Below are 24,476 nucleotides of genomic sequence, written 5' to 3'. Positions count from 1 at the left end.
ATGAGGCTACTGAGTATGTGACTATTAATGAGGCCGAATAATAATAATAATAAGTGTTTGCTTTCATTTAGAGATTTCCTTAAAGTGCTGTGTCTCAAAACGCGCATCGGCATGAACACTGAACTGATACATATATTTATTTTTATGACTCTGCAAACGTCTATGTTACATGTAAGTTCATGTATGCATTAAACAATATATTCACTTTGAAGCGAGTGGACAGTCACACGTCATTTACATTACAGCATTATTACCCTCCTGGGAGTTCTTTTAAAGACAAACATAAAATGAAAATAAAGGTTTCAATAACACTTTTACGTTTAGTTCGAGCGAAAGGAAATTTTTGCCCAAAAAGTGAGCACTTAAATTAATGAAGTAGGAAGCGGAAGTAGCATCATGTACATTTCCGGTTATCCGCTGTCGCTCACACAACAACATGGTAGGTCTCTTCTTGTATAGTAGTTTTGTTTTGAATCATTTTAATCTATAATTCTTTCAGTCACTCAAGAATAAATTAAGTTAAAGCGTTAGCGCCCACAAACGTTCAGATGTCTCCAAAATAAAAAAAAGAAGTGTATGTGTAAGGAAGGCAAGGAAGAATGTTGTTATATTTTACAAAATGTAGTAATTATATTAATTTTTGACAGCAATAACAGAACGAATTTCGGAGCATCCCGGTGTATTGATGAGGATAATTTGTCTGGGATCGTTTCCGGAGGTTGGATGCCCGCTTGTGTGTGACACTACTGAGTGGACGTGTGGTTTTGCCCCATGAAAAATGTGTTTTCTTCTACCTGGTATTCAGTGCTGTTCGACGGTGCAGCAGCGTTATTTCAATTCCTCTGAGAATTTAGGCCATGCGTTGTGCTGATCGAGAGAGAGACAAGCTCTCTTACTAACAGAAACTTGTTGGCCCCTAGCCACAATGGCACATATGCTGAAGGACACACATATGAAGTCATTAACTTTCTTTAGACTGACTTGACCCCTGCTCACTTGGCAGTCAGTTGCCAAGTCAGCTCGGTCTTCAAAGAGGTCTCTCAAAAGTGCGCCGCCTCCGCCGCCTCCACCACCACTACACGCCGCTCTGCCGTTCACAGATGATGAAAAGTACCATCCAGTTCAAGAGACAGGATCAGCACCACAGGTCAGTGTCTCCTCGCTGGTCGCACCAAGTCTTTACCTGTCCAATATAATGTCCTGTGGCTTGTAGGCACCTGAGCCGGACCTGCTTCCTGCTCCGTCGGGTGAGGACTTTGGCTGCCCAGTCCAGGAGACCCAGCCTGCACCACAAACACTCCCGGATCAGCCAGTAAGTACAGTATCCGTCAGCGATTATTAAATCTTGGGCACCAGAAATATGTTTCTGAGCTGTAGCCGAAGAATAAGTGAGCTAGCTTGTTGATTTTGTCTTCCTTGATCTGACAATTGCCGTAAACTTGAACCACTGTTGTGACCAGTGTTATGACAGTTGCTTTAAAAAGTGATTTGTTACGTTGTTTAAAACGTAAGGTTTCAGGGTTGTGGAAAGCTCGACCAGTTGATACCGATTAAACAAATGTAAATAACTGACAGCATACACCTTCAATATTTGAAACTTGTTTTTGTGAAAAATACTATCTGCGATGACTGTAGTATTTAACTTTTAGTAAATAAAATGGAACTAACACAGCAACACAAATAAAGAGGCGTGAGTTTCTATGAGGCTTTGGATGTGTCTGACTAGTGTCATATCCTGCCGCATTACTTGGTCCTCAGTGACTGAAAAGGTTGGTGAATTCCGGCGTTTCCTCGTAGCATTGAGCTTCTCACCGCTCAGTAGCACCAGCAGCGTTAGGTTTGCTGGGTGGCGAGTCCAAAGAGTCGATTGAGATTTGACTATATGGCCCCTCCGCCACTTGACCAGCCAATCCATCGGAACTTTTAATAACTTCAAAAATATTTGAATAAGTGTTAACTTTTACTGAGCAGTCTTTACTTCTATACAGTACAGTCTTTTGAACGCATTACAGTACATTACTTAACACCACTAAATATCACAACTTTAGATAATTTAATAATAAGCTCCACGAGGTCAGACTTCAAGTCACAACAGGAAGCAATGAGAGAGGAACGGATCTGGCCATTTTAGTGGCTTTTAAAATTGTATTGAGACCTGTTGAACATGTCAGTGACTGTTGCACTCTCTGTGATTTGAAAGATTTACATTCACTGGAACATCTCAAAACAGACCTATGACCAGGAGGCAGGTAGGGGACAGCAGTGGTAATGCGTTTGAAACATACTTGTCAGTCAGGAAAGTTGGGTTTGGTCATTGCTTGCTTTATAAATACCACTATATATTACCTGGTTTAAAAAAAGTGTTGTCTAAAATTGGAGCCATTTCAGGTGTCGATGCGAATCCACTGAAAATGTTGAAGCACACATGCCAGTTCTGTGTATATAGGGCTGGGCAACATGCCATTACAAACAAAGAAATAAGAAAACAAAAAGTAATTTTTTTAATTCATATAATTTGATCTTGGTTATTGATTTTTTTTTTGGTTTTAAAATTCTTGTTTTGTATCTAAAGAGAACTATAGAGACTACAGTTATAACTGTTTGACATTAAACAAACAGAAGCAAATAAATAAATAAACAAATACAATGTCCACTCAATGAATTCAAAATATGTAGCAGTGCACTCTTAAGCGACAAATCAAATAAAGTTGATCACTCATCTAGTCGCAGGGACTAAGGTCATACCAACAAACAGTCGATTAGATGAGTTGAATAATTAGTGTCACACATTCTGTCACAGCTCAGTCCTGCGACAGAAAAATGCTCTCGCTTATTTCCAACTGGCACATTTTAGGCAGATTCAGAACACGGCGACCTCTGGTGGACAGGCGGGGGAGGTGCATCCAAATAGCTGGCAAGTCCGTGTTCAATCCTGAAACAAGGAGGCGGATGATAATCGAGATCAACCAGAAAATTTCCATGATTTTAATTATGATCGATTAGTCGCCCGGATGCACATGTGTATGTTTGCAACTATAAACCATGAGGCATGTACTGTACGTCTAAAAGAGGAATAGAAATGCCTGTATTTTCCAAGTGCACAAATAAACACACAGCACCTGTTGCTGAAGATAAACATGAAAATGTTTGTAAAAAGTGATTTCCTTTGATGTATGATTTATACCTTTCCCCTGCTTGACTCCTAGTCCACTTTTAAGCAGGTTTACATCACCAGACCACAGTTATTCAACTCCTGCTTTAACCGTGGTTCCTAGAGAATATTTCAAAACACAAGTGGACGAAGAATCAAAAGTAACTAATAGCACCTTTTAATAGTACAATAGTACGTTCAGTTTGTGACTAAATTACATAACTTTGTTATAAGTATTGTGTTACTCCCTCACATTGATCTATTGTTTTTCTGTTCACTTTTGAAACACAGCCCCGGAGAGAAGACGATCAACGTTAGATGGATGGAGGCGACGACAACCACATCATGTGACACCCAAAGAACAGAAAGTGTGTGGGTTTCACACTCTCCGAAGAACTGTTCAGACAAATGAGACTTGCATCATAGTAATGGAAGCCAAACCAAATCTTCATGCTGAGCAGAGTAAAAAAGTCAACACTCCCATTGAACCTGCTGGAAACCATTTTACAAGGTTTTGAAATGGTTCAACTTTGAAAGTGATGAGGTCATCGTCACTTACCGCTTCTTATTGAAGCACAGTTGTCTTTATCGCTTAAGTCAGTAACTCACTGAAATGGTGAGAAGTACGAGCCACTTTCTTGGTTCACTTTCTGAACCGATTCGGCCTTTGCAGCCCTTACTGAAGCTCCACTGTGCTGTTTGCAGCAGGAGTCATGCACTTAGCAAAGTGGCCAATCGGATGTGTCACTGGATCTTCAGGTTTATGCTGTATGAACTGTGAAAAGTGAAAAAAACTGACAGTGAAAGTTATGACCTCCAATTCACACCTACCCTGTAGCTGAAAGTTACCTACCCCAGGAAACTCAGGGTTCCCAGTTTGTTTATCCCTCTGCTAAACAATTGGCTCTTTTTTTAGTGAACAAAATATTTAACATTATGTAAAAACATTTATGAGCCTACGGTTGTATGTTTGACCCAAACTGGACTTACTGTGACCTGTAAAGAGGATTGTGCCTTCAAGTGGTTGTCATTAGTAATCACTGCTTCAGGAGTTACAATGCACTACGATGTGTTCACTGCTTGAATTGAAATGGCTTATTTTTTTGCATGGCTTTGCACAGAACAGGTGAATGATAATAGCTGGAATAATACAAGGGGTGTAACGGTTCATGAAAACTTCAGTTGGGTTAGCTTTAGCATTAATTGGTGCATTTTTTCTTTTATTTTACACTAATACTTGAACACAAAATGAGATTTTGGAGAAAGATTCCAGTAAAGCCAGTCTAATGTAATATAGCTTACAGCAGAGGACATAAGCACTGATGCCGCCTCGCTCACTATTTTAGGTCGTCTTCGTGTGCTGCAGTGACAACACTCTTCCGTCCAAGTTAACACACTCTCGGATCCTAACTTACTAAAAAGATTTTTTTTTACTGTAGCAGAGCACTTAAAACGGAGGACATCCGTTTTGTTTCGTTGCCACTTAAATCTGGAAATGAACTCCACGATTCAGCTCCTGAACCAGTCACGTTGTACAGCCAGTTATTGGAGCACACGTGGGTTACGCTTCTCAAAATTGCCTCCAGGATTACTCGATACACGCAGTCTCGACACAGAGCACACATGACTTGGGATCGTTCATCTTGAGATTTGTTGCAGCTCCTAAGCCACTTGCTGTCTGTTGTGTGCTTCCGTCGGCGGACAGTGTGGGAGTGTATATTAAAGCACTGTTCTGCGTGACCTTACTGGCCCTGTACCGAGTTTGTGTACCAGTAGACCCTTAATATGCATGTTAATGCTTTCGCAATGATTTTATTCTATTGTATTCATCATTTTAATGCCAAATATGCTATTTTAATAAAAAAAGCCAATGTCTTGACTATGTATTTATTCGTTTCTTTATGATATTATTATTATTGTTTTGTGCTGCTTTTGTTGTGTCACTTTCAATGTCAAAAGTAAAGAAGGAGACGGCAGGCAGTTACAGTCAAGAACATCCTTTATTCAATCAGGTGCTGCTCTTCTCAAACTGTGTTTTTCTTTGTATGGAAAAGAAACTGTAATTAACACATGCATTTCACCGAGAGCTCTGGGGGTGATGTCACACACGAGTGGCGCTGCACTGAGGGGGTAGATGGAGAAGAGCTGGGAGTCAGAGGGCCGAGGGCGCTGCCTTTTACACCGCTAACATACGTGCTTCAGAATATAAAACACAAAATAAACAATAGAACACAGACCTGGAATGGTCATGCATGAGGTGGCCGGAGGAGACTGAGTGGAGGGACGAATGACTGCTGGTCGAGTAAGTGGCTGACGCTGCCTGAAGGGTGCGCTGTGTGTGGGGAAACCAATTGGACAGAAATGTTCTGAATAAACTGGATCATAGGCAAATGAACTCCCCTCTAGCCTCATGCAGGACAAGTCCAGTTATAAGGTGCTTATAGCTTTCATTTACAGTCCAACGCGACCCTCGAGGAGCCAAAAAAGAAACATACCCTGATAGTAAATACTCATCCAAATAATGTGGGGGAAAAAAATGGGGGTACGAAAGGCAAAATAAATACTGAACAGAGCAAGCAGCCCCTTCCGACGTCCCAAACATCTGTCTTCATCTCCATCTTCAATCCAAAACCCTCGTAACCCACCCAAAGAAAGCCCGTCAGCATAACTTGTTCACTTACATTAGCGGTTGACAGATGGGTATGGTAATACAACGTGAAGCATATAGACAAGAATAACATGTGAGCTCACTGCATTCTGCTCAGACAAGAGATTTTCTGCAATTTTTTTCACCCTCCCAACAGCATTACAGCGAGAGAGAGGGGGGGAAGGCAGGGAGGGGCAGGGCGGGACGGGGGCTGTGGGCGTACATAAAGTGACAGACACAGTTACAGACTACTCCAGTGTCTAAGAGGAAACTGACAGTGGAGACGTGAAGGGAGGAGAAAGCAAGATCCAAAGTTGTTTTTTTTTGCCTTTTTGAACTTTTTTTTGTTTGATAAAAAGTAAATAACTAATTCACAACGGTCTCCTTGTGTACCATCTACATATATATAAATATACATTATACTTATATATATATAAATATACATATGAATGGCTTCATGAGGGAGGAGGACAATGAGGGGTTGGGTGGGGAGTGGGGGTTGGGGGGGTCTTGTCTAAGGCGAGGAAAGAGCGCTGCAGCACTCGGGGACTTCCTGCTACCTGGAGCTATTTCAGGGGGGAAAAAAAAGCGCGATCTGGATTACAAAAATGGAGATCGTGAACAAAAGGCACTTTCATGGGACGACCTTTAACTGCTGGGAACTATACACTACAGCACAAGCACTAGAAGAATCATTTACAGAGGAGGGGAGGGAGGGGAGGAGGCTCTGCCAGAGGCAACTCAGGAGGCTGGTAGCTTTACAGGTCTTGAAAGTGAGACGGAAAAGTGATGGGAACCTTTCGTTGGTTCGAGAATGTGGTGCACAATTTAGCCATGTATTTTCTCAGTAGTGTCTATTTGGCTACTTCAAAACAAAACAAGCGATATGTTTAGAGCCTTTTTCTTCACTAAAACCATCATTGATCTTCCAACATAACAGATTTTCCTCAATTTCAATAGTTCCGTAACTTAGTGTGTTAGCATAAACAAAAAAAGTCTTGAGGCTTTAATACCGATCATTACGTTCAAGGCTGCATCTAAACCCCAAAACTTCAAGTCATATCTTTACCCCAAATGCTGTTTTCAAATACTGCGAATACATTTCTGCTTCCCACAATGGTGCGTTCATCATTATTCCTTATAATCAAATGATCGGTTTTTAAAGTGGATATTGAACCTACGACTCTGCTTCAATTATCATTTTTAAATGGTCCTTTACTGCTGAAACAGAACGATTTGCTGAAGACACGCTCTGCTCACAGGGTGAGTAGACTGTGGTGTGTTGACTGAAGTGCTGGTGAGTTTCAGGCAGAGCACCAGCTGGTGAGGAGTTGGACCGCAGCGCAGAACCTCTCCCCCTCTCCTCCATACAAATAGAAGAAGAATACAAGTACAGAGAGGAATAATGCTGTTTCCTGCTATTTTTGTTCATTTATAATCAATATGAATGTACTTTATAAAGCACCAGTTTTCATCTATAGAGAATTTGTAGTTGTGTAGATTTTCCTTCAACCCTGCCACATTTTTTTTTATAAACAAATGATTACACATAAAACATTTAAAAAAGAAACAAAAGGAAAAAAAATAACCCCTACTTACAAAGACTAGGATTTTCATGGCCCTCTGGTTTAGAGTCCCGGAGCTTCTGGACTTGAAACAAATACCCTTTTTTTCTCTTTTCTCTCGGCTTTCTTAAAAATCTCTAACAGACAAACACAATGATCTACCCAATGCATTGCACGTGGCTCAATCGACACATATTTTCAATAATAATACTTTCCATCATAAAAACAAAACAGAAACACTTTTTTCGTTCGACCTACTCAAATTTCGTTGATCTAGATATTAGAATGCTGCGCTGCAGGTGTGTTGGATCCTAACAGTGAGGTGATGTTAGCCTGGGTGGTCGCCAAACAACTGGACTGCCGACAAAAGTACGAGATAAATATAAGGATTTATAAAAAGTGTCTTGGGTGTCAATGAAGATCGGTCCAATCTGGTGTCTCTGGCGCTCGAAGAGGCACTTTTCTTCATTGTCTTTGCTTTCGATGTCCCACAACTTTTGAGGCCTGAACAAGGACACAGCTCGCTGCTGGGCAGTCCAGTTGTTTTGCGAGTGTTTTTCAGATTGTGACAAAATTATTATGGCAATCTGGACATTTCCACAAAAATATTGAAAATTCAAATGACAGAAACTGCATGTTCACAAGACTTTTTTTCGTAGATATAAAGGACTCCCTTTTTTTTTGTTTGTTTTGTGCTGGTTGATGCGAATTCCTCTGGTTTCCGTGACGACAGGGCAATAGGACGAAGCAATACAAGGGGACTGTGCAATGACCTTCACTCTGCTGTCCGCACATGAGAGATCTGAGAAACGGCTGCCACTACTGACTGGATGCTGTTCTGCTGAGAGTCAGGCACGGTATACTGCAAGTATACAAGTAATACTGCAAACCAAAAAAAACTGTTATGTCATGCAGGAGAAGTTAAAACGCTGTACGGCTACGTTCACATTACCATCCTAGCTATCCGTTTCACTGAAGACCACAGTCTTTCACCAGGTCTCTGATCTGAGACGCTGCTGGTAAGAAGAAGACTAAAAAAGAGAGGGTGAGAACTGACTTTTCTTTTCGATCTAGCTTGGTAAATGTGTCACTCGCAATTGTTTGTTGCCCTTGATTCACTTTCAGGAGTGACGTTAGGCCTGCTATAGGGGTTCATATAGACATATAGACTCACAGCCAAAGGAAATTTATCATCACCAATTGAGGAACTTCAGTGGAGATTCAAGCTGATTCCACTTTCTCTATTTCCACTTTTACTTGGATTTCTCTGTTGACGTTCGGATCACTCACTCGAGAGCCTGGAGAAGATTGAGAACTGGTGTTCCTCTAAATAATACTCAACAGGTAATGTAAACGTAGCCCAAAGATGAGAAACAAAAAAAAAACTGTCAAAAAAGGAGAAACCACAAAAAAAAGCCTTTAAACGACAGGAAAGCCAAAAATGTGATGTTGCTATGAACTTAAAAACCCATGTCCGCTGAAGTCCATAAACAATGAGAGTCGGTGGGTGACACGATAAGAGGATGGTCTTTTATGCGTATGTGTATCCGGGCTCAGACGTGAAGTCTGTCATGGCCGCCACCTCGTGTTTACGCGCACGCCTGACGGTGCTTGTGCAGTTCAGCTCATCCCTTGTTCAAATGAATAGTGCATAGGTGAGGGGATGGAAGAGCGCGTGGACTGTAGTGTTGGGACTGTGGTGCGTCAACTCAAAGGGTCGCTTGCCTCAAATTCTTCGACGGGTAAACAAAGACCAGCCACTTAGTGCATATATGCCACACCATCTGATGGTGTCACCATTGTTGGCCAATCACAAATGAGAGAAGAGTCAGCGCTGAGCCGAGGAGGCGGCGGGCCACCGATTATGACCGAATCTGGGCGGTGGACTAATAAAGTTTGGCGTGTGGCTGCGAGGTGTAGGGATGCACAAATGCGGAGAGGACGTGGACGTCATCACTAGTTTGTGTGGTTTGATGGATCTCACAGCCAATGAAACTGGTGTGGAGACGATAACATAACACTCATATTCATCATGATAATAACAATTGGTCATTCATCTGTTTCCTGTCTCACAAACTGCGTGCGAGATAGTTCTTCCTTCTTGCTCTCAGCCAGTCTGCTTTACCTCGGTGAAGCCTGGTGCACCAGGGGAAGAAAGTTCTTGTTTCGATTGGGGTGAATCAGGAGAGGGCGGTGGTCTTTCACATCCTGCGATCATTGAATAGTGTGTTGGTGGGTGAGAACCCTTTTAGTGTCAGCAGTCTCTTCTTGTTGCATGTTCCACTTTTCATGACACAACTGGAGCTGATGGTTCATTGTGGTGTCATCAGAGGAACCAAGACTGTGGAGGAGAAGAGGAGGCAGCCGATGAATGGCCGAGTACGTCGACAGCACAGTCACACACCCAAACTTTCTACACATGACACCTGGGTATATTCATACTTGACAGTCGTAGTTGGGCCTTTTTATTCAAACTACATCTATATCAGTGTGATACTACAAGGTTTTATCTCAAAACTTTTCTCAGAACTTTTTGTTTGCTGGCTTTTTTTCTCTCGATGAAAATGTTATATTGTTCTCTTTTCTCTTAAGACAAAACAAAATCACCATGCACCTGCAATGATCTCAACGCTGTTTTTTCTGGCAATATAAACTGCGAGAGATAAACAGCCTTCCATTCTGCGTGACAACAGACAGAGCTTGGCTACCTGTCACTCAGACAGGTTCCCGTTTTGTTTGATCCATTCATGTGCTTCTTCAAATACAGTCACCACTTGAAATACCTGGTCTCCAACTCTACTAATGAATGGGAATATAAGTTAAGTACCAAACAATTTTCAATAATATTGTGTCAACCCCACTTTCATTTCGACTCTCATTTCGTGACACTCCAGTTTGAGGGTTCAAACCAAGTGCCCTGTCCTCTCTTGCACCCCTGAACTTCAGTCTGGACAACCTCTGGAGAAACTGGGATGCTTTTTTTTGTTCATAATAAAACAGCACTTGAAGAACCAACTCTCTAACACAACCAAAACCTCTGCACCGTGCCTAGCAGATAAACTGACATATATTGTACATTAACAGTACATGAAGTACATTATTTCACTTCTATCTATCATTTTAATCCTGGCCAAAGTTACCAGCTCAGAGAGCATGGACAGCACCTTCACCTTCCCAGGAACCAAAACAGAGACAAGTGAGGCTCAATGAAAGTACATGTACTGTGGTACATCGAAGTTGTGCACACTTGTTGGCATGTTTCCAGTGGTAACCTTGAAATCTTTGCTTAAACTTGGTTTTGGGCACCAAAAAATGCGACTTCGGCCCCTGACATCCAACATTTCACACTCTCTAGGTCACCTTTGCCGCCTCCCACACCTGGAATGAAGGAGATCTTGTCCCGGAACAGCAAACCTCCCCAGAGACCTACCTCAACAAAACATGCATCAAAAGCTCAGCTATTAACTTGACCTCCATTACAGAAGAATCCCCCACCTGAGGCCTGAATTTATGTAAATACAACACTAACTACCAGTAAGCCCCTTACAGTAATGTGATTTCAAATTTACAGCGCTGCCTTTGCTTTCTAAAGCTTAAATTGACGTGAATGTTGCTGCTGTTATTGGGATGTGATCGGACATATTGAGTGTTGTTCACAGAGAAACCACTGGGGGGCAACCTATGGTCATTTGCCTGTAACCCAGCTGCACAGCTAACCCACCCTTTGGGTGCCCCGTGACGCACTGGTGACGTGTCCAGGGTGTTCCCCGGCCGTGGCTGGAGATTGGCTGCAGCCCCCCTCACCCCCCAGCTTGCCAGAACAAGCTGATAAAAATAAATGTGTCGCTGACCGGACTGACTTTCTGCTCCAACTACACTGACCCCGTGACCTGCGCTATGTCAGACAAATATACAGTAACGTGTTTTTCAGTCCCCATGAGGTCTCGGAGGGCAAATTCCAAAGTGCAGCTCCATTGTCATGTGCGACTACTTTACATGTAAAACAACGCGGCTAATACCTCCCATCTGTGGGAGCGCAGTGGTCTCAGGCTACACTGTCCGACTATTGAGGGATCCAGTTTCTCACTTTGATAAGAGGAAGCGCTGGCAGGGGCTCGGCTCTGAGTTCTGGCTGGCGATGACATTCCGCGGGACACAACACAGGGAGCCCAGCAGGCCACTGAGCTTTTGACAGCAACTGTTGTGCTCCGTTTCACCAAACAACAAGTTTGATTCGTCTTACATTACTTTTTTAGAACCTGTCATTTCTGTAGCTTATTTATTTCTTTATTTTGGAACGGTACTCAGAACTTTTCTTCCTCTCCATTTGCTCACTACTACTCTCCCCAGATCAACTCTGGCAGTGCAAAGGGCCCCCCCTCTCTCTGTACCCGGCCTTCAAGTCCAAGTTCAACTCCCAATGACATCATGTCTGGTTGCTGTGGGCAACGAGACAGCCAGGACGTGACTGTGGAGTGCAGTGAGTTTCAACTAACTAACTTTTTTTCATCCCCATTTCTCCACCTGTACAGGCTTCATCTCAGCAGCAGAGGGCCCCTCACTCCAGCTTTTCCTCTGCCCCTGCCCCTGCAGCAGTGTTTAGACACCCGCGCCTTCTGTCATGGCTTGTTGGCCATCAAGCGCGGAGGCGGGCTGGCAGGGCTGTGGTCTGGACCTCTACATATGCCAGAGAACAGCAGGACGGGGAGACACCTCCCTTACTCACCCAGGCTGAGGCTGAAACTGACCTACTAGGCTCAGAAAAGTGGGCCCAGTTGAGACCGCAGCCCAGATTCCGGCTCCATGTGCTTCACGTTTGATCTCCAAGTGGTCATTTGTCAACAACAAGCGCATAAGTATATCACTCCAGATGTTCGCAGCTGTAAATACCCTTCAGATGCCCAAGTGTGTGTGTGTGTACATGCGTGACTAAGTGTGAAGTACTTCAGGTGCTGAATACAGCAGTAACATAAATTTGTTGACCCAGGAGAATAGAGTTTACAGATTTCACAGATCAATGAATTGACCCAAATAACGCAGATTAACGGTGTATAAACTTGTGTCACAAGGAATATTTTTCAGCGCACCAATTCCTGGTACACCACATTATACAATGTGATGTCATAAACAAAACATCCATGATGAAGGCGACGATGTGAGAATGCACCGATGGACAGAAAACGTCCGGACAGTGTCACAAAATATCCGTGCACTTCATCGTGTACAGATGCAACTTTCTGCAGTCAAATATTGAAATACAATAAGTGAATTAATGCTAAAATAAAATTGATTCTAATAACAATAAAATGCATTCAAATCAGCAAAGTGCTTGAACTAAGCGTCAAGGAGCTAAACAGGACACAAATGATTTTTTTTTTGTAGTACACCTTTCTTCACTTAAATATCATTAAAGTTAAAAAAATAATTATATGTTTGATTTTCGATTCTTTAAATGATGCCAGTGTTGACGGCCAGGAGTCAAATTAAAGAATAAAAAGGGCATCAAAGCCAGATGATGCATCAAATTTACAGATTTAACTGTTTAGAAACCTGGGTCGGGGACATGCTTGTTGCTACCTAGTACCTAAACATAACTCATTTCAGCATCTGGCTCCGACCCAGAGGGTTGTCTTCCACCCACACTCTAACTTGTTTGCAGCGGCCCATACTCATCTTTTGCAACACAAGAGAGGTGCATTCATGTGGGGAGCCGAGTCAAGCCCATGTGATGTGAAGTGCATTTCAAATTGTTGCATGTGAGGACGGATTACTTCTCAACAGTCTGGGTAACCATGCAGGCCCCTGCCAAATACCCAGAGTGTGATGTAAAATGAAACTGAAAAACAGCACTCGCTGCTTTTTCAATCATGGATGAGGTAGTCAAAATAATATTTGGCTTGAAGGGACAGATAAAACAAAGAAGGGGTCAAACTATTTACAACACTTAGAGCTGTCCTGTTCACATATGTGCAGTTTGCATGGACGTCCCCTCAGTGCCAGGGCTACATCTGTGAGGGTGGAAGCAGGTGGGGGTCTCCAACAGGAGAGGGAGCGGGAGCAGCAGGAGGAGAGAAAGTGAGGCGGGGTGGGCTTGTTGGAGGGGGGAGGGAGTAGCCAAGGGAATGCAGATTGTTTCCATGTGTGAGGAGAACGGGGGAGCAAAGTTGGCTGCAGGCAGGTGCGGTTAGACCCTAATGAGAAAAGTTGTGTTGGTGATGGAGAAGACCCAAGACACCGCAGGCCAGTGGCGGAGCGCAGCCAAAGCTGAGACCACAATGTAGTGCACCGCTGGCCTCAGGCGCTGCACTAACACATGCTTTTGGGGCTGAGCGGCGATAAATCAACACTGCTGGAGCTGCAGTGTGCTGCTTTCCCTAACTGTGGCAAAACTACCGTGGTGAAGGAATGGACGAAGACGTTTTGGTGGCGAATCAGTGCTGGTGGTGGACAACATCAACATCGCTGTACAAACAGGGCATTTCCTACCCCCGATAACTTCTGTCCACAAGTGAAGGTGCTACAGGTCAAGCCCCGAGCTGCTGGTGTCATTGTGTGTGAAGGCAAAATAAAAGGAAAGTGAGAGGTAGATGGGTGGGTGGTAGGTAGAAGAGGGAGGCTGGCAGGGTACCTGAGTCTGCTGTGGGATATTCAGAAAGTTGTCCCGTGTTCCGATGCCGACAAACCGGTTGGGAGCTGTGGAGCCTGGCGTTGAGTATGCTACAAACAGAGAGAGATAAGTGTGTACATGCTTTTTTTTTGTTTACAAACACACGCATACACACTTGAGCTTTCTATGTCTATATTGGATTTATGAATATCAAACAAGCTGGCATCAAATTTCTAAACGGGTTAAATCATCAGGAGTAGTAATACTGAGCCCCTTCTGGTCACATGACTGCAGGCTTGCCAATGTCTGCCTGTATAAACGGTGACTATTGGTATTTTAAGGGTTGATAATTTCCTCAGCAGCCCCTGCCTCAGTATCAAGCCAATGCTATCGATATGTACTGAGGGCTGAGGGCCAAATTTAGGGCAGTTGTGCTCACTTGGACTCCAACATGAATGACCGGCATTCATTGCAGAGGTTGAGGGGAAAGTGGGTGATTGTAGCAAGAACTGAGGAAATGTATGAGTGGTAGCAAAAAAACTGTGATGAAAAAAACAAAACAAAAAAAAAAACAATGGCAGTAAAAAAGTATGTTTAAATATGTATTAAAATCACTCATTTACATTGTGGTACTTATAAATATGAGATGACATTTATCTTGGAGGATTAGAAGAAGAACAATGGCTGATAGGACAGGAAGAGGAGAAACTGTTTGAACATATAGAGACCCGGTGGCTCCGTCCAGAACCCACTCCTGGTGTGCCTCTCCCATGGCCCGACTCTATGACCGCACCTGCCTGGATAGGATCAACCAACCTCAACCCTCCTCATAAACACTCCTCTCTCCCACTTCCCCAGAGAGATTGCCTGAATTTACTCAACTCATTATGAGATTTATCTCTCATGTTGTTTTTTTCTATCTTGCATTTGAGTTTAATGAAACAGGTTTTGTTGCTTTCAAGTTTAATTGGGAGACTTGTGTGGAGGTGACGGGGGAATTGGGTTGCTAAAGTGGGGCGAGTTGTTTGTTTGGAGTCCACGCCAACTGCCCTAATTTTGTTCCCATAAAGCAAAAACAATGAAGAAAGGAGGGGAAAAGAGAAATGTATGAGAATATAAAGCGAGTGCAGGAAGGAAAAATTAAGCAGAAAAAAGGAGGAAGGGTGAGATTGGACTTTTCAAGACATGCAGCATCTGAATGAGCCAACGGCTTGAGCGCAATTGAGAACTGGGCCGCGTGCCGCTCCATTCCACTATGCTGCCTCTTGTGGTGGCAGCAGGAAAGACCCGAGAAAGAAAGAAGAATGAGATAAAGAGTCTTTGCAAAAAGCAAGGGGGAGCCCAATTTAAAGATTTTAGGGAAACCAAAGAGCCTAGAAAGAGGAGTTGGCAAAGGCGTGGCTTCTGCTCCAATGGACCTGGATATTTTGTGGACAGCTATGTGTGAAACTCCTGAAGCTTCCGGGGCTGCTGAGTTGGACGACTGCAACCACGTCCAAATGGATTGTCGATGGTTGACAGTAAATTTGAGACCTCTATTTAACTGTACAGCACTAGTAGATCTTGTGTCGTGTTTCAGAAGCACTAACGCTTCCAAAAGGACCAAAGACTACGGGATGTAAGCCTAAAGTGACTTCTAGAAGATATCTGCAGGTAGGTTGGGTCATTATGGGGGTTTGTGGGGGAGTGACTTACACGGAGGTGTGGGTGAGTTGATTCCACCTTCAGTGGGCGTGCTGATGGTTTTAGAGTCGGGCATTGGGATGGGCACAGGGCGTGCCACTGGGGGTGGTGGGGGAAGCAGAAAGGAGCCTGGCATTTTGCTCTGGCCACTTCCATTAGGCTGCAGATGGACCATATAGACAGAGTGAGCAGGACACACCCCAGAGCAAAACAAGAGGCAAGCAAACCCACAGATAGGCACTCGGTTAAGAGGCCTAGTCCGCACCACGGCAGGCGATCACAGGCGAGACAGCGGCTCCCCACACTGATGAGTTAATGTTGCTCTGTCCCCAAAATATCTCAGCAGTATGGTCAACAGACAAAGCCAATAACCATCATAAATGCCATCCGGAAAACACAAAAACTACCAGGACAGTAAAAGGAGCGAGTCACCGTTCATTATAGGCTATGATGGAGTTATAAAGTACCTTTCATTAGCAAGCATACTGGCAAAATATCCACCACATGCTGCAACATACACTATAATTCAAAATTAAAATGTATTCTTTACTGATATCTAACATGTTTTACTCTGCGTGTATGATGCCTCAAATGAGAGCAGATCATCGATGCCATAATGTGCTTCCTGTGAAATCACAGTAGAGTGACAGGGATTCAAAGAGTTGGGTTTTCCCCCTCACAAACTCCAAACAGCCTCTCTCAGAAGCCTCAACCCCGTGTGGAGTTATTTTAACTCTCATTTCATCATGACTGCATGATGATACAGTACTTGTCAATGTGAAGCTGTGGACGCGAGGTATTCCTGGGAGTGTTTCATCTGAAAACAGACACAACATCCTTTGGACATATAGTACCATTATGAGTAACCGACGGCAGGATCATGCATAGTGCAGTACTCCAGCCAGGGATGGGCAACAATACAACAGACTAAGCAGTCAACACCCAAGGTGATGACTTCAGTTTTCTTCCACAAAATAAAGCTGTTGCAAATGTCGGAGTTGTAAAATCCGCACTTCAAATCGATACCTTTACTCAACAAGCCAAAGCCTTCATCCATTGTAGCTCTGAATGAAAAACTAAAATCCAGGCCCAAGTCCTTGCAAACAGTAAAGTCCACAGTCAAACCAGAGACAAGTGTAAATTTGATGTCAGGATAGCAAAAAACAAAATTTAAAAAGAAAACGTGGCCTTCATGTAATGTCAAAGACATTGAACAGCCAAACAGTAGCTACGCTGTACAGATTGAAGGTAAAGTGACAAATCTCTATTTTACAGCTGGAGTCAGAAAGGCAAGTGAACAAACTACAATTCTAGAGAAAAGAAAGGAAAAAAGAGATTTTTATAGCTTATATTTATGAACACAGATATGTCCAGTATGCATATGTGTTTATATGATAACCCTGAGTTATGCTTTGTCTAAACTATGCTGGAAAATATCATTTCAATAAACATGACGTCTGTGTGATTTCATGTGTGGTTCGAGCAAAAGTGAAGTTTACAGTGAAAGCTGTATAAGTTTGCTAACAGAAGCCAGATGTAAGGAACAGCATCATCGTGTTCGTGCTTTTCATGAGATCAGATCATCCCCCAGAAAGATCCAGGTTACTTGCCATTTTTCTGCATTTGCTAATCGAGTGACCCTCCACTCTAGCAGGTCCCATATTTCTCTGACCTACCTCTCAAATTTAAAGTATAAGCATTTGAGTGAAAAACACCTGACATAGAATGAATTGCTCTTGAACTGCATCTGCAGCTTCTTCTTCAATGAATGCATCCAACAAATCAAGGCTCCAGCTAACCCTTCTTATATTAAGTCATACCGATAACTTTCACTTGAGCAAAGGACATCTGCTAATGATGTTAAATGTTGGGAATAAGAACTCAGACAAAGGTCTGTTAACATTATTCATACGAAAGGCATTATGGACTGACTGCCATTCGTATTTCACACGTGTTTTCTGTCTACAAACACTGAGGAAGTCCAGTGACTTACCTGTGCGCTTGGCTGCCCAGACCCATCAGTACACACGAACTGGACAAACTCCTTCAGCGGGTCCTGATGGGGGTGGTAGCGGATTGTGGGGTGGGTGAAATAAGGGCTGGACTGTTGTATGATGGAGGAGGAGGGGAAGTGTAGGGCTGAGGCTGAGGCACGGGGACTCCCTGGGAGTGAAGAGACACAGGACTGGTTAATACAATCACAACTTCCTCTTTTCATTCTCTGACACACATGACTACACAAAGCAACTATATATTTCAGTTAACAATTCCAAAATACATACACTTCCACCGAACACTTACAGTAGCCGCTAATATTCTCAGGCCACTGGTTTATTAATCTGCCGCCTGTCCATCCACACACATTATTAACACACTCCTGTCGATCTTGTCCATTTCAATTCCATGGCTTTGTCAATTTGGCACAAGCAAACCGTGGCAGGCTGCTTGGTAAACAGTCTGGTAAAGCACATATCTGCTACCTACAACCCTGGTGAGTTTCACTATTTTGAGTCTGTTCCGGTCATCTCAGGTATTCCAGAGTACAGAGCAGGATTGTAAAACCTGGCCCTTGGACTGAGCGGCACATCCATGCAGACCAGCTAATGTGTATCTAAATTAGATTATTAAATTTCATTTTATTTGGTGGTGTTAGTCTGGTGTTCCTGTGACCTCCTCTAATCTGTTCAGTGACTGCACCTGGCTTTGTTTGCGCTTCATCTGCCCCCTCTGGTCCATAGTCAGTGTGTGCCTGTGTGTCACGTCCTCGTCAAGACAACGTCTTCTGGTCATGTTTGGTCAAGTCTTCAAGTCAAGTCAAGTAACAGGCTGGTCAAGTCCCACCTCTTCTAGTCAAGTCAATGTCACATCTTGCCCCATCAAACAAATTCTCCACGTCAAATCAAGTTACAATCTGATCACGTCCCATCTCACCCAGTCAAGTCATCGTGTCACGGTCAGGTCAAACCAAGACCAGTCAAGCCATTGTCTCGTAGTAGGCCAAGTCTTTTCTACCTCTAGTTCTGTCCTCGTCTTGCCCAGTTTGGCCCACACCCTCTGTTTGTGTTGCCCTTTAAGGTTTGCTCTGTCACCTGCTTCTGAGCCCACGACCTCGACATGACATAATTCTTACAGTAACACACACCCAAGTTGGATTAGTGGAACTAGCCACCATCCCAAGTACTAAGTAAACAAAACTAAGCAAGATAAAACGTTTTTGCTGAGCAAGTATGGTGTACGTTTGTTGTCATCTAATGTATGAAAACAAACAGAAAAACAAGCACAGTAGAGGACAAATTTTAAGTCCTGTAGTGACACTGAACTATGCTGTCTTCCTCCACCGTGCCAGGACTAGTTGGACATTTCGATTTACGACACATACATTGTAAAACACAAAGGCAATTCTGAAGTTCTTACAATACGAGTGTGGTCAAATTAAAATGCTGTACGCACAGACATGTTGGAAGTCAAGGACCTAGCATTCACGCCATGTGCTGAATAAAGAACTACTCCTGCCTCTCTTACAACACACGTGAGGACCCATATTAATGCCTTCCTGCCTTTATAGCTGCTTATGTATATATCCCCTTCTTTTGGTTTGCTGCCACAATGACCGGCTCTCCAGACGAGAATAATCAGACAACAGTTAATCTGGCAGCTCTCCACCTCAGTCCAGTGCCAACAACAGGATATAAACCATCAAGCCCTCGCTCCCCCCCAAAACACTTTCTAGACCTATACAACAAGAGGAGTTTCATCCAAGAGAGACCATGGCTACAAACTGCATCTTCCCCCGTCTGTCTATGCACAGCTTTCTTTTCATCGCTCTCTCTTTCCTTCTCTCCTGTCATCCTCCAGTCTCTTTATAGAACTAAAGCCTTGAAGGGACATTTCATTTGGACTGCAGCCATTTTAGCAAAGAGCGCCTACAAGAGCGATGATTTACACTCGCGTGTGCATCTGCGTGTAAATGCCCCATATACACTACCCACACTCTCATTATGGCTTCCATATGACATAAAATACCTACATATACGCAAATTAGCTTAACATGTAAAGCAAAGAAAGCAGAAACGACATTTAATATTCACTCACGCAGCAAGTAAACTACTCAAAGCTTGATCGAGAGAGGGACCTATGGTGCACAAGTTCAAGAGCATCCTCTGAACCATGATGTCTAAAGCCGCAGTCGCGAGACTCACCAGTAAATTCAATGGGCTTTAACTTTGAGGGCAACGAGTGCAAATGACCTTTACATGGTACACTAGGTTTGGCAGAGTACCAACCTATTCCATTCAGTGACGAATGGAATGAGACAGAGAGGAGGACACATTCATTCTTTTGAGAAGTGAGGCAAAACTCTGGGCAATTGTCGTCCAGGAGAGGTTGGGTATGCTTCAACCAGATATAGACAGACCATGTGGTCATAATGTCTGAAACAAAGAACTTTGAAAGAATCTTTCATTTGCAGTGAGTGGAATTGATTGGCATCTTGTTCTGTACAAAGAAAGGAAGGAAAGGGATAGGCATCTTCTCAGTCACATGAGTGAGGCGCATCACGACTGACAAATCTGTGAAGCATCTGCCTAGTGTTGCAGTTGAGACCAAGACCAGCTCCAAGACCAAAGTCTGCTAGTCATACATAAACACACAATTAGTCTTACTCAAAAAGGTAGTGTTTTGTGTAAATAAAAATTAAATGGTATGATTGGGATACACTACTAGTTTGTTCTGTATTCAGTTTGGTCTCGGTCTAAGTTTTGTCTTAGTCACTTTACACTCTGGTCTCTATCTCGACTCAGTCTCAGGTTAGGTGACAAACACTACAACTGCTTAATACATAAAATACACACTGCTTCACACACCGACACCATCTGATCTGGAGGAGGTACGTAATAGTGGCAATACTTAAATATGTAGAAGCGTGAAACTTCATCAGGCACAAATGAGCCATGACAGTGTCGCTGCAGGTCGAACCATACAGAAAACTCCCCTTAGTTGTGGTGACTGGAGCTCATATGGCAGTAGTCAGCAGAAACCAATGAAATGAATCTGATCTGACAAAAAGCTGTTGAACTAAAAAGCTTATGCTATGGCAGCTTGGACAATATTGGAACAAACCGAATGTACTATGAAAAAGATGTTGACAGCAAATCAACAGCAGCATGACGCAAAATAAGTAATCCAATAAGGGTCATCTCATATTTTGGACAAACAACACTTTTAAAGAGGCTCAAATGTTTCTCAAACATTTGATAGAATCAGCCCATAAAAGCGCCAACCACCAATGGAAGTACACACTCTAAGTTTACGACGATAGAGAAAGAGAACAATACACGCAGTTCCATAAGCAGTAATGATGTAAGATCAAAACATTTCTCAGTCAATGTTAGTGAATGAAGAAAATGTGGGGGATGCAAATAGTTGCCACTGAAGTTATTAAAAAAACACAAAGAAGCACAAACATGGTAAAAATGTATAGATGAAGAGAGGCTGAAAGAGAGAGAGAGAGAAATTCAGGCCGAGACGGTTACTGTATTACTCAGCAGGAATCTTGGGTCAAATCGGTTGCACCTGGAGGTTATGGCTTTTTTATTCTGCCCTTTCAGCAAAGTCAAAAGAGCTCGCTCCATAAACCAGGCGCAGACATGAAGGTGTTGAGATTCATAATCGACACTCCCTTTCCTTCTCTCTCTTTTTCAGAGCTGGGTTGCTGGGTTCATGGCAGGACTCTCACCTGGTCTCACTCCTGCCAGCATAGGCAGCGGGTGGTGTGTGAACGCCATGCGGGGGGACCTCGTCTGGGAAGTCAGTGCGTTGAAATCAAACTTCCCCGGCTTCTTATGTGAACCAGGCGAGGAAAGTCCTGGCGAAAAAAAAAATTGGATCAACAAAAAAAGTGGAGGGTAAAGAGCGAGGAAGAGAGTAGCTTTAAATGACAAATGATTGCTTCTTTTGATTTTGAAAGGGGGGGTTCAGATTTGAATGATATCGAATGGCTGACTGGCAGATCTATAACATAAAGCACTTCTGTTGCTCTTCGCTGTGCGATTCAGTCAATTGAGACCATTAGTGATGTAGCTGGGGAATATGAAATAGGCTTTATTCATCACTTTGACACACAATTCCCAACTGCTAACTTCACAAGGCCGTCAATGGAGAAATGGGGAACACAAAAGCCAAAGCAGAATTACTCTTTGTTTTCGAGCCAAAGCACATTGCTACTGATATATATTCTATGTTTTCCCTCTCATCTTAACGTCTTTGTTTCTCTCTCTCTCTTTCAGGTGCCAACTTTAGCCTCATCTGTAACAGAACATGACTAACATGCAGCCGGCGTCGGCCTGTGTGACACTGAACGAGAGGGCGGCTTCATTCAGAATTAGCGCACGCTGTACAGTATGGATACAGCAGCTGCTGAGTGCGAAAGACAAGCAGACGGACAGAAGAGGGAGACGGAGGGAGAGCTGGGAGAAGAGAGGTGAGAAGAATGTGGGAGACATGAAAATATGTGAGGGAGTGAGAGAGCAAAGGAAAACCTGTAAAAAAAAAATGCAGCGGCTCTGAAGACATGTATGAAATTGGAATGTCATAAGATGTTAAATACGTTTATCATCTCTCACACACTCACACTTGCTCAGCGGCTGAACACCATACAAGTATAAGCACATGCTCAAACACAAAAGCCAAATATAACTTGTGAAACAAAATAACAGTGTTATTTTTGCATAAGCTTCTCTCTAATCTAAACACCAACTGGAAATGTGTTAATGTTCTTAAAAACTTGTTTTTAGAAATGTGTTTTGTCTTCTATTCGTGGGCACTATCTGTATCAAACAAGGTATTAAATATAATTCTTCATTTCTCCAGCTGGAGAGGTGTGAAAGTAAGTACACTTGCGCGGTGTCGCCACAAATCCCTTCCCCTTCGAGTGTGAAGAGTTGATTCTCAAGCTGGTGGGAGTGAATGTGTGAACCATATAAGTTTTAGATATATTACAGACAGACTTATAGACAAGCTTGATCCAACTTTTATCAAAGTGTACAGTCACAGACGCACTGTAATAAGACGGTAATAAACGGCCATCACAAGATAAATATCAATAAAATATACGGGTCAGAGCAAGGCCCAAGTCATGAGTCAGATAGTATTTGTGACTCAGATTGCTGACTGTACTCACAACTAGTGATTTATTTACTCACCAGTTAGCTGTGGGTGAGCACTCAGTCATGCTGTAGAAGCATAACGTTTGGACCTCAGTGGTTCACCCAAACACTTCATGATAGACCTTTACAGTCATTGATCCCTGACATGATTGTTTCCTTATTCCACTATGACACATTTGACTTGCCTCAGTGTGGCACCTTCTCCTATCTAGTTTGTTGACAAAGGCCCTACATGCCACTAGAGAACTCATCACCTAACATTTTGCATAACTGGCATGTTAGAAGTTAATAAACAAGTGTGCATTGTCTAGTGCAATGCAGATATAAAGCCGTCATATTGATAATGAAATTAAATCCAAGGAGTACAATATCACCCGGGTAATGTGACAGACCACATTTCTCGACTCGCTTTACTCTGTATGTGCATGTGTGTGTGTGTGTGTCTCCGCATGTGTGTGTCACAACTGCAATGTTCCTTTTCTGGCAAGCCTCAGCGCTCTACTGGCAACCAATCAAGCGCTCCCAGGATGACCCTTCTGTCTATGTGCACTAACAGGCCTGCCACCAGATGCGCTTGAAGCATACACACACACACGCACACACACACACACACTGGCTCGTGCACACAAACAAATAATATAGGACCGCTATTTTTAATAAGAAAGAGAAAGTAAGGGCAATTTCCTGCAATCTAAAACCACATCCAAGGTGAGCCATATCCCGGAGAGGTCGAGAACATCCATTTAGGAAAAGTCGGGGCCCCACCAACACGAGTCTCTAGAGCCTCACAATCATTTGGAACTAATATGAAATCATGGTTATTTCATTTGCCTCTGCTAACTTCACCCACCCCTTCTCCAGCCCCTGTGGAGCAGATGTCTCCGGCATCCTCACAGATCCCAAGGCTACACACACATGGAAACACCATCTGGGACCGGCTTCAGCTGTGTGTAATTGTGTGTGTGAGTGTGTATGAGTGAGTCAGGTTGTGTGGGTCTGTGTGCAAAATCTTCTGCTCGTGTAGCTGAATTCATACATGTGTGATGAATGCGTACAAATGCAAATTCATACAGTGCTAGTGGTGATGCTGTGGACATACACCTGTGTGTGTGTGTTCCTTCCTCTACTTCAGACTTGAGCCTTTTTTTATACCCCCCACCTGGAATAGGAATTCCCAGATGAGACTGTTGACAGCAGGTGCGATGGTTTGAGAAATCAAAGCAAAACACTTTCATTTCACACATTGTCTCCTTCCTCTCTATCCTTCAGCACTGCATTTTTGTTTGGCATGATTTTTGTTTCCAAACAGGCCCATCCAAAAACCCAGGGACATACAGTATCAAAAAGTCTTACGATGACTTGCTGTTTGACTTTCAAATGTTTCAGGAATCGATTGGAAAAGAGGTCCAGATTTCGTCTCACTCTCAATGCCAAACTCATTAGAAGCTGCACACGTTTGCATGTTGGGGAGTCAAGTTGGAGAAACAGTGAGTGTGACGGAAAAAAGATGGGAGGTGAAGCTCTAGTGCGCAAAGGCATTTAGCAGCTTCTGCCATGGCTCTGATGAGCAGCTTCTTAATTACATTTACAGCTAAGTGGAGCAGCAAAGCAACCACTGAGGCAGGAGCTGGGTGGATGGGTGAAATCCTACACAGCTCCC

The 24,476-nt window shown here is 43.2% G+C and overlaps 2 protein-coding genes across 14 annotated transcripts in view; one reads left to right on the top strand and one right to left on the bottom strand.

The window, feature by feature from the left end:
* The first annotated feature begins 22 nt into the window (after positions 1 to 22).
* Positions 23 to 5,016, top strand: LOC128753700 (splicing factor, arginine/serine-rich 19-like). Of its 2 annotated transcripts, none has more exons than XM_053855663.1 (4): positions 23 to 171; positions 1,004 to 1,147; positions 1,214 to 1,312; positions 3,443 to 5,016. In XM_053855663.1, exons 1-4 carry the CDS (start codon positions 28 to 30, stop codon positions 3,467 to 3,469), a joined length of 414 nt encoding a protein of 137 aa, XP_053711638.1. In that variant the 5' UTR covers positions 23 to 27; the 3' UTR covers positions 3,470 to 5,016. The 2 variants fall into 2 exon arrangements, with proteins under 2 accessions (XP_053711638.1, XP_053711639.1); XM_053855664.1 differs by having other exon boundaries at positions 30 to 439.
* A 116-nt stretch (positions 5,017 to 5,132) lies between these two features.
* The window catches only part of LOC128753696 (nuclear factor 1 X-type-like), a 91,410-nt gene continuing 72,066 nt past the window's right edge, over positions 5,133 to 24,476 (bottom strand). For 7 of the 12 annotated variants that reach the window (XM_053855651.1, XM_053855653.1, XM_053855648.1 and 4 more), the window contains 5 exons: positions 21,388 to 21,516; positions 17,647 to 17,816; positions 15,666 to 15,813; positions 13,992 to 14,080; positions 5,133 to 9,704 (listed from right to left, as the gene is read on the bottom strand). In XM_053855651.1, coding sequence (XP_053711626.1) covers positions 9,690 to 9,704; positions 13,992 to 14,080; positions 15,666 to 15,813; positions 17,647 to 17,816; positions 21,388 to 21,516 — 551 coding nt within the window. In that variant the 3' untranslated portion in view covers positions 5,133 to 9,689. The remainder of the gene's footprint in view (positions 9,705 to 13,991; positions 14,081 to 15,665; positions 15,814 to 17,646; positions 17,817 to 21,387; positions 21,517 to 24,476) is intronic. The other 5 variants (XM_053855657.1, XM_053855655.1, XM_053855659.1 and 2 more) reach the window with 3 other exon arrangements.

This window comes from Synchiropus splendidus, chromosome 2 (assembly GCF_027744825.2).
Source record: "Synchiropus splendidus isolate RoL2022-P1 chromosome 2, RoL_Sspl_1.0, whole genome shotgun sequence".
NCBI classification, from domain to species: Eukaryota; Metazoa; Chordata; class Actinopteri; order Syngnathiformes; family Callionymidae; genus Synchiropus; species Synchiropus splendidus.
The sequence above is the reverse complement of the archived record's forward strand: the minus strand, read 5'-3'. Positions and strand labels throughout refer to the sequence as shown.